General features: G+C 32.7%; 3 protein-coding genes across 3 annotated transcripts in view; 2 read left to right on the top strand and 1 right to left on the bottom strand.

The window, feature by feature from the left end:
- Positions 1 to 367: 367 nt before the first annotated feature.
- LOC109538814 (mitochondrial inner membrane protease subunit 2) lies at positions 368 to 3,698 on the top strand. The gene is made up of 2 exons (XM_019906201.2): positions 368 to 690; positions 3,436 to 3,698. Exons 1-2 carry the CDS (start codon positions 429 to 431, stop codon positions 3,681 to 3,683), a joined length of 510 nt encoding a protein of 169 aa, XP_019761760.2. The 5' UTR covers positions 368 to 428; the 3' UTR covers positions 3,684 to 3,698.
- LOC125503048 (KICSTOR complex protein ITFG2-like) lies at positions 3,577 to 7,126 on the top strand. Its single transcript, XM_048662778.1, has 9 exons — positions 3,577 to 3,694; positions 4,043 to 4,230; positions 4,297 to 4,506; positions 4,618 to 4,785; positions 4,863 to 5,019; positions 5,075 to 5,249; positions 5,448 to 5,684; positions 5,989 to 6,226; positions 6,839 to 7,126. Exons 2-9 carry the CDS (start codon positions 4,084 to 4,086, stop codon positions 7,025 to 7,027), a joined length of 1,521 nt encoding a protein of 506 aa, XP_048518735.1. The 5' UTR covers positions 3,577 to 3,694; positions 4,043 to 4,083; the 3' UTR covers positions 7,028 to 7,126.
- Positions 7,127 to 7,283: 157 nt separating this feature from the next.
- The window catches only part of LOC109538816 (homeobox protein OTX2-A), a gene marked incomplete at its 5' end in the record, with an annotated part of 13,551 nt that continues 6,659 nt past the window's right edge, over positions 7,284 to 14,175 (bottom strand). The window contains 4 exons of the mRNA XM_048662776.1: positions 7,284 to 8,196; positions 8,357 to 8,563; positions 11,257 to 11,365; positions 11,444 to 11,628. Coding sequence (XP_048518733.1) covers positions 8,116 to 8,196; positions 8,357 to 8,563; positions 11,257 to 11,365; positions 11,444 to 11,628 — 582 coding nt within the window. The remainder of the gene's footprint in view (positions 8,197 to 8,356; positions 8,564 to 11,256; positions 11,366 to 11,443; positions 11,629 to 14,175) is intronic.

Genomic DNA, 14,175 nt, shown 5'->3' with positions numbered 1-14,175 from the left:
AATGAAACTTGCCATAATAATGATGCGATTAGCAGTCTACGGACAATATCCTGACGACCTAGAGCATGATTAAATAAGACGATAAATATGCAGATAAAGCTGATGATGTTTCAAACACATCAACTTTCTTAATGCCATTAAAAAATAATTTTCATGACAAACCATTGTGTGCTGAATAAACGCAGTCATTTGGGAACAAATAACCTTAGAAACATATGTCACTACACTATATTGAAATGTCATTGAAAATTTTGCTATACAACTCACTGGACTGTATCTGTTGCACTCACTCCCTTGCTATCAGATAAAGCCAAAAACATTCTCCGATTTAAATTTTCATGAGCTTCTTTAATGTCAAGATTGGACTTGCGTAACCCTCAAAGATCAGCATTGAGGTTAAGTCACAATTTTTTTTTTGTAGATATCAAATGAAAATTCCAAATTTTTTCAAAAGCATTTTTTTCGGTATTCCCATTGGAATAACTATTGTGGATTCGGTGGGGTATGTGGCTCGAGTTGATGGCATTTCCATGCAGCCAGCTCTAAACCCTGACAGAAATACCACAGACTATGTGTTTTTGAACAAACTGGCTGTTAGGTCTTATGATGTTCAACGGGGTGATATCGTATCCTTAACATCCCCAAAGGATCCTACTCAGAAAATTATTAAGAGAGTCGTAGGCATACAAGGTAAGAGATAAGGACTTTTTTAAGAAGTCGTTTAGACTGGCCTGTCGCATTATAGTTTCGCACAGTTTTGAGTATTGTACAGTTTATCTGCATAAATGGGATACATTTAGGCCACACATATTATTGATATTCCATCGTTTTATGAAGAAACAGCTCAAAATGAGGTGAAATCTGGAACGTAGCACTTTCTACTCGACTATCTGTCTGCTCAAGACTCAAGACAGTCAGGATTTTAAATTATTTATTCATGCTGAATAGCAGGACTGATATTTTTCGTTGATTAATAGTATATTACGGTACAAGAGATGAAAGCTGAAGTTTCACCACTGCTTGAAATTGATAACGAACAACAAAAAGTTTTGGTAGTTTTTGTACCAAGACACTCAAGAATTCCCCACTTGTTTAAACCGGATGAACTCCGTTTGTTCCAACAAAATTTGAGGTTCACATAAGAACAAATTCACGGCTAGTTTCATTGAAATCGTACCATTCTCCAGATATTTCAAAGAACATATTATTTTTAATACACTTTGACTGTGAGTAGCAGAGGAGTCAGACGTTTTTTCTTAATAAAAGTTAAGTAGATCAGATCCTCTTCTTTTGACCCATAGGATGTTGCAGATCTTTTTGATCATGTGCTTACGGGACACCCTGTATAAATACGCTGAAATCCCAAATCGTTAATTTTGGTGTGATTAGCATTTAATTCGTTAAGGATGTGAACATGAAAAGAATGTGTGTATTGTTACAGAATTTAAGAAAATTTGATAAAGGGGGATCTATGGGCAAAGCCCTGGGTTAATTGAAGGCCACATTTAGGGGCATCTGAAAGCGGTCATTTACTGGTTTATCCGCTTCTCGCGTTTTAAAAATAACGATAAGCTTACCTTACAGATAAACCCTTTACTAACAACTTTTTTTTAGGTGTCTTTCTTGGGGTATTCGTTTTTTCGCTACTTTTACTCATTGAAAGTCACTACTTTTCCATAAAGAAACAAAAGGCGCCATTACGTTTATGCTCTCTAAGACTTCACGGTGACGTAGTTCGAAAAATTTTGCCAATTTGTAAATATAGGTACAGGGTGTCTGTAAAATGTCTGTACAAAATCTTACCACATATTCCACATATATACAGGGTTATTCACGCTATACGGCACGAACGTTCTCGGCTAGCCCGTTTGTTTTTTGCAAAGTATTATTTGATGAATCCACAGACGCCTATCGGGTGCACATTTAAAAAATATTTTTGTAATGTGTAAGTGTCCCAAAAGCCCTAAAAGTATAAAAGTTGTGTTTTTCTAAATGAAATACCCTGTAGATTATTGCATTTTTGGATTCTCTGAGCAAAATAAGTGTTTGTTTAATAAGATTTATAATGTCTAAATCTAAAGGTTTTTTAAATATATCGAATTTTATCGCCACGCAAACTTCCGTGACGTATAGCGTGAATAACCCTGTATACTTCTCCATATATATATACACATATCTAACATGATGATTTGATCTAATTTGTCTAATCCAAAAGTAGACAGCGTTTTTCAAAATATAAGGCATCAAAGTTAAGATTATAAAATAAAAATAAAACTTATTTTGTTTATAATTCTTGAGGCTTCTAATAGGTAAGAGTCCGCTTTTTATAAGGTACGTGTACAAACACTAGTCTGATCATAAATAATTGAGCGATAAACCATATGCAATTTTGAAAATGATTCTAATATCTGGCTTCCTCGCAATACAAACGATTTTTTCCAATTTTTTATCTTAACTTTGACGCGCTGTATTTTGAAAACCGTCTCCCTTTCGATTAGACAAATTAGGATAAATCATCATGTTTTGCCCATACCGGGCATTGGAATCGGACAAATTCCGGAAATGGGCCTTAGAAATTTCCCGTCTTTTGGTTTGGGTTTTTTGAAATATTATTTGTTGAACTTTCTTTCCGTTAAAAAATGTGGATTGTACTGCTAGGGCACTTTGGTATTCTTTGATACAAGCACAAATATAAAATTTTGGGGGCACTTAAATTTTGGAACATTCTATACCTATTTCAAAGACGGTTTTAAATATGCAATCAATAGTGATGATCTTTGTACTAACCCTTTTTAAGAATTATATTTTATTCCTTTTCGTCATCAATTCTTAACCTCCAGTGAAACAGAGACATAAATATGGACATCCAAAAACTAACAGATTTTATCTTGCGAACGCCCGAAAATATCTGATGTGATAAGATTATTTTAACTCCACTGTTTTACTTGAAGCCAGTAGACTAATGTAGTTCCCAAAATGTCTATTTTCATTCAATGTATTAATACTTCGAAATGATCCATATTTAAGCAATTATTCCGTAATTCTCTTACTAATAAAATTTCCATCCAATAAAACTTTATTCCGCATATACAAAGTGCCTAAATCTTCCATCAATAACAACCAGAAGGTTGATGCCCTATTGATCAAGGATGACTTTCCAACCAACCATTCTCAGGCTAGTTGGAACAAGCCTTCACATCTAATCCTTCATAAATAAACTTATTTGTTTTCATTTAGTTTAATTCGTTAAGAATTTTGATTCTTTTGTCATATATATTGGAAGCAATGAAACACTCTTGCATTTTTTGGATTTTGTATTGGTCAGCAAAGATTAATGCAGCATTGCAGAATTATATGTGGCTCATTTATTTAAAAAAATGTCTCCTTGCATATTTCAAGCTTAAGTAATTGTTGAATAGTTTTTTACACTTTTAGGAGACGTTATTAAAACTCTTGGATATAGGGATCACGTTGTAAGAATTCCGGAGGGTCACTTCTGGATCGAAGGTGATCATACTGGTCATTCTATGGACTCAAACAATTTTGGTCCAGTTTCATTAGGTCTTTTGACTGGCAAAGCTTCTTGCATAGTGTGGCCTCCTTCTAGGTGGCAAGTGATATCAAGCGCTCTACCTGCTTCCAGAGTTCCTTTAAATATTAAGCCTATAATAAGGGGATTCTAACAAATTGCTAAGTAAGTAGATAATTCACTAATACATTTCAGTGTGTAAGTTTAGACGGGATTGAAAGGACAAAAGACGCAATCAAAAATAATAAAAGACGCAATCGCAAATAAAATTAAATTTTTGTTCACAACAACAAATTTACTTTTATTTTATGTGGAACATCCTTCCTACAGTCCAGACTTGTTCAGACCTTAGTTAAAAGTAAAGTTTCTCCTTTTTAAGAAAAACTTTTAGCTAAGGTAGGTAAAAAAGTTTTTCTTTTTTTTCTTCACCACTGTCCAGACCGAATCCCCAAGAAAATCAACAATCTTTCAGCTATTGTTAGAATCTAAGCAGTAGAAATACATTTATTTCAGAAATTAAATATACAAATAAATAGTACAAATAAAGCATAAAAATGAGGGCCATATCATTGGTAAAAAAAATTGAGTTTGAATTTGCTGGAAATGTCTCCCGGAATGCTTTAACTTTAGGAGATGTAGATAATGATGGATGTATTGAGCTTGTTATAGGAAATAATGAAGGAGAAGTTGCCATTTTTAAGGTACTACTTCATACACAATAAATTTCAAGAACTCGAGCTTTTATACAATTACTTTAAATTTTTCAGGGAACCGAGAGATTACAAACAATATCAGATCTTACATTTATCGCATGTGTAGCAGTTGGGGATGTTAAAAATGAAGATAAAAATAGCCTGGTTGTGGTAACTGCTGATGGTTGGTGTTATATTTATGATGTTCTCAGTGAAACTCCTGATGTTAGCCTGGATGAACCTATTACTATTAATGAGGCTGAGATGGGAGAAAGTATAGATGAAGTAAATCATTCTCTTGCTAAATACAAAATATTCTGAACTTTTATTTTTTTCAAATTGAGGTTTTGGTTAAATTTTAATTTTTTTGTGTATAAACATGTACTTTAAATGAAGGTAGATGGGCAAGGCCAATCTTCCTCAAATGCTCCCACTACCAACACTGAAACCCAAAGTAGCAGTGAGTCCACATTTGATGAAGGGAAAAACAGCTTGAAGAAGGAACCAGAACTGAAGAATCCACTTAATTGTGTTCATAAGCAACGGATACCTGCAAATGTAAAAGTATGTATTATATAATTTGGAGTGCAGAAAAATGCCAACATCCTACTGTGAAGCTTGCAAGTGAAACATTGTTTCAGAATATAATGCTAGCTGATGTAGATGGAGATGGTCAAATTGAAATGGTCGTCGGCTTGACTGACAGAGTCGTTCGATCTTACAGGTTTATGAAACACGCTGATAACAGTGCTGTGGATTTGGTTGAAGAAGGTGATGGGTCAGAGGAGAAACTTTTAGGTGTGAGAAAAGAATCAAAATGGGAATTTAGTTTTTCGTGTTAATATTTTATTAGGTACACTAGTTGCTCTAAACAAGTGGGAATGTGCCAATCAAATAGGATCGCTAACTTTGCATCATTCTTTCGACGGGCAACCTTTTATTTTGGTTGCTCAACCCGGTGGCACTTTTATGAGAATCAAGTGCCAATGTGAGGATGGCGATCATGAAGGTCTTGCAGGAAGCAATAAGTAAGGAAAATAACACATTAAATAATATTTTTATTATTTTATTTTTAATGAGAAGCACGTGAATTATCGAATTGAAACGAATGGTATACTCGGCATCATTGCTCAGATTTTTACGAGTTCCTTGTTTAGATTTAATTGTATAAATCTTAGTTTAAAACAAAAAAATTTGGTGTTTTTTGACGGAATTGTTTATTTTAGGTCTAGTAATGATGTACTGCCTAGCTCTGTCGATTATGAGTTTTTGGGAATATCTAGGATGCGAAATCCAAATATTTCAACCGAAATAATTGGTGATTTAAATTCCTGCAGTAATCAGACAAACTGTGAGGACCCGAAACATTCGGATGAAGATAAGGAGCTGTTTAAGAATCGACCATACGCTTTAGCCACTTTAGATGGCACTATTATGTTGGTACAAGATGAAGTTATATTATGGTAAGTTAATAAATCCTAATTAATGTCTACACATTTGATGAGAAAATTAGTATGTTCTTAGAAAGGTTCCTTTTTTGCTTAGAGCCTCAATTATTACATTAAAATAATAGTGTATGAACTTATATTTCATGGAAATGTTTCTGCTGGTCACTTTTACCCAATTGCATCGTAAAAGTTTATATCTGTATAAATTCGATCAAACTGTTTACCTCTTTTTTAAGGGAAGAATCTGCCGTACAGTGTGCATATAAATCCTAAATTTCTATCAATAAAAGATCGCTTACGCAAAATGACTTTGTTGCAGGGCAATTGCTGTAGATCACCAAATATTCGCCTTGAACAAACTGGATATAACAAAAGATGGTCGGGATGATATTGTGGTTTGTGCTTGGGATGGTCAAACTTACATTTTGGATCAACACAAAAATTCAGTGAGATTTCACTTGGAAGAACCAGTTCGAGCCTTTCATAGTGGATGGTATAATGTGGACGTTGAGGAGCCGGCAGTTACTGCTTTAGTTTACGTCACCTTCAAAAATACGGTAAGTTTTGTTCTGTTTTCTCCAGTTTACATTTCATCTAACAATCATTGAATTTTTTTGCCAAAACCGTAATAATCTAAATAACTTACATAAGTGAATCAGAAAAAAATGGTATTTGCAACTAAGAAATAATGCACCCAAATAATTTTGCAATAGCAAAGCAATATTTCAAGATGTTATTTAGCTTTGGGATATTTTGGCGAATGACTCAAACCGGCCGCCGCCTTTTTGGTCATAAGCTCATATCTCAAAAACCAATTGAACAACAGGGCTCGTTTTCCTTCCCCTGGATAGAAAATTCAAAAAACCTTCTGCCAGGTGTAACATGAGTAAGGAAATGTTCGCAGATTTTTCCCAAAAAGTAAAATTTGATCAAACTTTCAATGGTTAATAGAGTGTATCTGGATTATTTTAATATTTGGGAAAAGTGGTGAATGAAACTAACACTTATCTTTCGGCGTTAAATAGAAAACTTCAACTTGAAAATAACGCTGTGTAAAGTGGAGATTTGTAGAAACAAAACTCAGTTTAGTTTTCATTGTCTGAACGATTGATTTCATTTAACGTATTTTTGTTGAGAGTATTGTTTCTAAAGAGGTTCGCATATTTCAGATTATTCTCTATTACGACATCCCTCTGAAACACATGGTTTGCAAAAAATTCGAACCAAATGCAGCTAAGCTCAGCGAGCTTTTCATTGACAAAGACCGAAACCAGCAACAAGCCCTGGAACATGTGGTTAACATGGACAAGAGGACTAAACGTGAATTAGTAGAGTATCTGTTATATGATGCGCGATAAAAGCATTAATATTATTTGTTTTCTTTATATATAACGGTTTATTGAAAAAATTATACCAGTTTTTGGGAGTATTTATTTAATATACGTTTTTTGCGATAACTTTTTTTGTATAAAAAGTCCATTTACCGATTGTCCCCATGTAATTAAATTTTATTAATTACACTTTAGCAAACATTTCCGATGTCATTTTTGAGAAGATTTTTATGTTCAATAGAAGAACGCATACATATACAAAGTGTGTTTAATGAAATGCGAGTTGAATTTCAAAGAGTATATTTCTGATTGCACAATAGTTTTTCCCACTTGTTTAAGTGTAAACAAACAAAAACATACTAAAAAATACCTGCTTAGGCCTTACAAATTTTTGAGATCATCTACGTTCGCTTAATATTTACAACTCTATTATTATCTTAGATTCGGTTTTCTTTCCAAGATTTCATATCTACTTACATGGCTTACTTTAATTCTTTAAAAGCCAATTATTTTTTTATAGCAATGAAGAACTGACTGTATGATTTGTAAATCGTTGATTTTGGATACACGCGATTGTTTACGGGAATATTTAACAGTGAAACATGTAAGCAGATATGTATAACGTAATATGCATATTTAACTAAAATTACTCTAACAATCACCGAACAAATTTACAGATTACATGCTAAGAGATATGTACAAGTTTAGAAAATTACGAAATATATTTTCGATGACCTTTCACAGAGCTGTTGGCACAATCTAATAAAGTTTCACACACATTAAATTCGTCAAAATTATTGTTATTGGTCAGTAGGTCTATTCGTTAATATACAATTGTATATTTACATATTTTCTGTACCTAATTGATGCTCTATTTTTACTAGACGCTGTAAATTTCCAGAACAGAACGCAAGTTGATTTGTTTTTATGCATCTGTGTTTTCTGTAGATAATTACTGATATGAACTGCTTGTTTAAAAAGTGATAATTGAAAAAATATTGGTGGTTATAAGGCTATGTTGTCAAAATAGGTATAATTGGTTCTATTTCACATACTAAAACTATATCAGCAAGGAACTAAAAATTGTTCTACACATACGAAACATTGATACAGTTTCATTTTCGATCCCAAGTGCTGCTATACAACCAAGCTGAATCATCTCTGTTCCGTCCCCAACCTGGTTCAACGCCATTTTCCTAAAACATAAAGAGTGTATTTAATATTAAATACTTTTTTTGGTTTATATGTTAGTACAATAGTGAATGTTTAGTTCCTAATGTTTAAACGTTTTCTTTTTTTAAGTAATATTTTGACACTGTATTTGGAAAAAATGTATACGAATGCTTAAAATCTTACCCCAAACTGGGTGTGGTTGACTCCATTACTGCTGATGTAATCCATGTTCGAGTAGTAATAATTGTTATAACCCGCTCCTGAATTTGTACTCATTATACTGCCTTGGGACGATGCTCCCCATCTGGGTTGATCTATGGAGAAAGCGTCTATAGCCGCCGGTGACCATATACTGGAATTTACCGTATTGCTGTAGGCAGTTGTAGCAATCTGAAAAATTATAATTAAAAATATATTTTTGTTCAAAAAAATTTATCAATTTCATTTAATAAAATAATAAAAAATTTATCAGCTGATCATTTTGGAAATCATCAAACACATTTTTGTATCTTCAAGCAAATCATTTTATTTTGAATACAGTTTTACTTATTTTTTGCTAGATTTTATCTTCCGTAAACGTTCAATGGCCACACGTTCTTGACTAATTACTAGATATGTTTGTCAGTTATTGTCTTTTGCCTTGTAATATTATATTTATGTAGGAATTTAATATATATCCACTTTCGTCGTAAAGGCAAAACGACGTCGAAAAGACGCTAATTTGAAGAAAGCCGCGTAAATCCATTTTAAAGAAGTCCATTTAGTCAGCAAAGCGAAATTGTAGGCAGTCGCACTTGTAGTGTCGGTTAATCAACCTTAGACGGTTCGAAAAATCCGACAGTTAAATTGCAAAAAATCACAAAAAAAACTATGCAAGCACAAAAATCTGATTTTTTTCGAAAACCAGTTTAAATCATGAAAAATGATTAATGATGTATAATTAAAAACTGCATTCCAGCACTTTTACATTTTTCAGGCGTTAGGACGACAACAACTTTCCGGGCGAACATTGTTTATTTAACAAAAGATAAACCAGTCTCTGTCTATTGTATTTTTTACTAGCAAAGTAGCATTTGTAATCGGGACTAGTACGGGTGTTTCCGCGAATGAATAGTTACCATAGTGGAAAATATATTGATAATTGAGGAAGGGTTCTGCAAAGTATTCAGTTTTAGTGCTATTGAGTGTTCGAAACATTTAGTGTTTAAAACATTTCGGAACTAAAATAATGGGAGTAGTTACGGAGATGGACTGGAGAGAATGGGAGAGTTTGAATATTCCGGTGAGTGAAAAGCTTTTAATATGAACATGATAAATAATGCAAGCGGCTTCTTTTGTTACTTGAAAGAAGAATGGCCGTGAATGGAAAATTTGCTATCAGTCTTTGAGATAATAAGATAACATACAGGGTGACCCAACTTTAGATATTTATGAGCTGAACGTAATAGGTGAATAATTGACTAGGAGCGTGAATGGAAAGTTCCACATTTTGTAAAAAAACGTACATAATTCAATCAATTTTAATTAGAACCCATTTGAAAATCATAGGTATTTGGAATTGGTTTCGAAAAATTTTAAAAGGTTTGACTTTTTATATCAATTTCCGATACAACCGACGCAACAAGAGAATAAAGTAACACCGAAGTAACAGAATAGCAAAGACATAAAACATATATTAACGAGCCGATCCTGAGCCGCGGCAATATCCTTCTAATGTTTCGTCAAAACATAGACAATCGGGTCTGGACGCCGCATTACATCTGGGTATAATATTTTCCTCGTATGAGCATAATATTTTAACAAATTATATGAAATTCTAATAATACACAAAGCCCTTGTCCATTGTTGAACTGTTGGCATTTGTTTCTTTTCTGATTAATATTTGATCAAGTAAGTTTTGGTTTTTAAAAAAGGAATAAGGAAAGCATAAAAACTGGAACAGTTTTTTGTTTGAAAACATCGTTTTTATCATTAATTCGCGGAACTCGATATTTTAATCACAACAATCTTGAGAAAAAATGGAAAATAGTTTGTGGTTCCCAATTTTTATTATTCTGAATTGCAAGCAACTAATCCTGTTTTTGAGTGTGTTTGTTTATCTGTTTTGCAAGTTTGCTTATGCTAAGAAGAGAGTGTCTCAAAAATACGTCCAATCATTCATATGCAACTCAGGACACGTTTTTAAAAAATTTAATATCTTTTATTCAAAACTTAAAATTTCAGCTGCATAAAACCAACTTTGTCTTAATGTGCCGTTACAATGTTTAATATTTGACTGTATTATTAGACTCTCGATAATCAGACTCATTCATGATGCAGGAAATTTATAAAATTAAATAAACTGAATGATCTTGTAAAAGTAAGCAAATGAAATAATCAAATAATAACCTAGTGAAATTTCTTTTCAATTTATCTTTCATAAGAAGCGGATATTGGGGCATCAATGTGGTACTAAGTTTTCCTAAGAAGTAAAGCTTTTATTGGGTCTTGTATCTATCTAATTTGATGTGTTTATTTTTATTTAATGAAATAAATAAATCTTGCAAAAAATTTATAATTTCACGGAAATTTAGCCAAAAACTCATTTTACTCGAGTACGGGATGTTAAAAAATTGCATCTTTTAATATGTACTCCACCAAATTTGAAAATACTCTTAAGATTCGCAATTGGAGGTTGGAGTGCTGTTGAATGTTTCTGTTTTCCGCATCTCAATCAGAAGTAGAAATTCTCAAATCAAAGTAGGTAATATAAAAAAAGGTATATCCTGAAAGTGGAGGATCAACTTTCAGATCGTTTCTGATAGTTTCGACCGTAAAGGCGAGGAAATGTTAGGTAGAAATATCAATGAACGCAGTTTATGAAGTTGACTAAGTACTCGTACATTGATTATGTCCAAAAACATTTAACTTTAACTTATTTCGGATCATCCGGACATAGGAGATAAAAATTATAAGTCTGATAGGACATCTATAGACTTAGTTAAAATAATGAATACATATTGAAAGACCTTAATACGAATGATTATGTATAAATGAATTATGAATATTATGAAAAATGAATAAATCAGGACTAGGGTACTTACAGCGGGAGAACTGATACCTGCACCCGGACCTAAATGCTGAGGTTTTGCACAGTTCGGACTATCTCTGAGATGTGAGGCTGGATGTACTGAAGGTGAACTAGCCGAGGAACTGAAACGGTAGCAAGATTTACTATTTATTGGCAAATTTTTAATTATTCCATCCAAAGCAATCGTTTTAACCACATACCTCGTACTGGTATTGTTGCTGGTACTGCTAACAGATACAGGAGTAGTGGGCGCGGCTTTAGCTACAACATTTGATTGTTTCGATTTGATTCTTGAAGTTGGTTTTTCGCTACTTGACGTCGCATTTTGCTGTGTAGCTTGCTTTTGCTGTTGTCGACATTTCGCTCTTCTATTTTTGAACCATACCTAAACATTAAACAGTCGATTTAAAAAAGATATTCGAATCAGCTTAATTTTGGTTGGAAATTGTATTGTCTGATCTATGCAAATTTCAAATTAATTTCCCCTTATTGGTACATAAAAGTATTGTTTTATATATATTTTTTGCTTTCTAATAGTGAAAATGCGTTTTACAAAAGAGAGAATCATTTGTGATCCGAAATGGTGATCCGAAATACATACAATATTTTAAGTAAAACAGTGACTTATAAAACCGGTATTTTCTATATCCATATTTTAATTAAATGTTTTCACTTATATGAATTGCAATTGAAATTTTGCAACGATATTAAGGTAGTTTCATAGGTTTAAAAGCTCTTAATATTCTGCTAATCAGTGGCTCAGTTTACAGGGATAAAAAACAACAGAATAATTTCTTACAAACTATCAAGAAAAATCCACGCATCTTTATGACATAATTTTTGGTCCCGTAGTACACTGTATGTATTATTTTCTCTTTAGTATCGACTAGAACTTCAGTACAGTATTGAATCTGCTCCAAAGCCGTTTTTTTTACCTTCAACACTCTGTTCAAACTTAAAAGTTTGCTTGATCCGCTCTCAGTTTTGAGGAAAATAGGGTTTAGCATTTTTTGCGTAACAAAAAGAGCATTTTTTAAGTTAAGCTTTTATTAATACACATATTTTCTCTTCTGAAAGTGTGTTTCACTTGAAAGTTACATTATCACACAAGATAGTTTTAATGAGTCTTATAAATTAATTATTTAATTAATAGTCGAATTATTTGAAATGATAAAATTTTTATTAAGGAAATTACTGCCTAAAAAGCTTCGCATCTAATCTCACTCGGTATACAGAATGGTAAATCTTTGACTTTACTGATACATTTCTGAATGTATGAATTAGGAAGAAAATATTTTTTTATTTTTCAGTTTATGTTTTCTTGTTATTTATTATTTTTAAATGCGGTATGAACGAATAATTTTTACTGTTACTAAATATTTCTCTTCCCAGAAATTTCATAACATAACATGTGACGATGATACCTCGTATATTGACTTTTACATTTTTCTAATATCGGTTGATAGATGCATGTAATTAAAATCGCGTTTTGCATTTAAAAGCCATGATAAAGCGAGAAAAGCATTATTAAGGGAATCTTATTCAATAATATCCTTTACATATACTAAGCGTTTTAAAGTAATATCCGCCTAAGTTATTGATCATAATATTGCATTAGCATCAGGTGAATGTTTGAAAATATATAGTCTAAAAATTTGATAAACTGGCTGTGGAAAACTTAGGAGAATATTTAAAATTCTGCCTTCCCATTAAAACTATGCAAAAATGAGATTTACTAGAAGATTTTATAATCTCTCAATGACTCTCTGATGAAATTTTCAAGATAAGTTTCTTGAATTACTGAATTAGTCAACTTCTCTTTGGAACTTAATTTACATAAAAATAGTTGATATATTTGCAGCCTGTGAAGGACTTACTTACTGAATATTTTAAGTAAAAAAAATCAATTTTACTTAAGGCTTTTTTATAGACGATACAACAATAGTGTAAATGTGCCTCTGTGTGCCTGTAAATAATGTGGCAGTGCAAATAACATCTTTATTCCTCTATTCGAACATAGAAAACATCAAATATTACCTGTAAGTATCAAATGTGTCTACCTAACTAGAAATCGATAGACAGAGTCGTGCTGCAATGTTACAAAAGGAATTCATACAACTGTTGAAAACGAGAACGCTATTGATAATGCTAGATGAAAGCATTCCTAAGGTTTTCTATAGAAAGACGTATTTAGAGGCGTCGAACACAAAGATACCGAGCATAAATAGAGCCAGAGCAGCTAAATAAATATCAGCAGAGAAAATCGACAGGCTTTATCGGGTTTGTAACAAAACGAGGGATGTAGGTAAACGACGAGATTATGATTGATCAACATTTAGTTAATTCTACTTACAAAAATGCCGTTCAGTCATTTTTAATTGAAAAAAAGGAGTTTAACTTCCATAAATAAACGTCGCCACACAATTGCATAATTGCCAGTTGCTTAATAGTGCTGATTAAAGTAACAAAGTCAAGCCGTTTGCCCCAGTGCTAATTTATACACGTCGGAAAGTAAGGGTGCCCCATATACATTGAGGGTACAATCGCTTGTGGGCGAAACGTGCTTGGGCATAATAATAATAAGCCCACGACTGATGGTGTGAAATTAATAGTTTCGTAAACGTTGCTCTTTCTTTCACGCTGATGCATTATGGTGCACTCTGTTGTTCGGTTTTTGAGATTTTTATTGTCGACACACGTTCGATATGCCAGAATTTTTTTACATAAAGGGTGCCACTGCGATGTATGAGGACGAATTTTTCAATACATAAAAGCCACTATGTACGAAGATATTTTTGCAGGCGGCTGTTTATAATGCAACCAGTCTGCATAAAGAGTCAAGAACTTTGATTGTAAGGGCGACGACCCTTAATGGGACGAGTGTCTGAATGGACTCACTTTTCTTTTCTGGAATATTTTTTTACATATATTT

The sequence above is a fragment of the Dendroctonus ponderosae genome, unplaced genomic scaffold (genome assembly GCF_020466585.1).
Source record: "Dendroctonus ponderosae isolate FM_Combo_2020 unplaced genomic scaffold, Dpon_F_20191213v2 Dpon_F_20191213_116, whole genome shotgun sequence".
In the NCBI taxonomy this organism is placed as follows: domain Eukaryota; kingdom Metazoa; phylum Arthropoda; class Insecta; order Coleoptera; family Curculionidae; genus Dendroctonus; species Dendroctonus ponderosae.
Note: the sequence above shows the minus strand (reverse complement) of the source record. Positions and strands in the feature narration are given on the sequence as shown.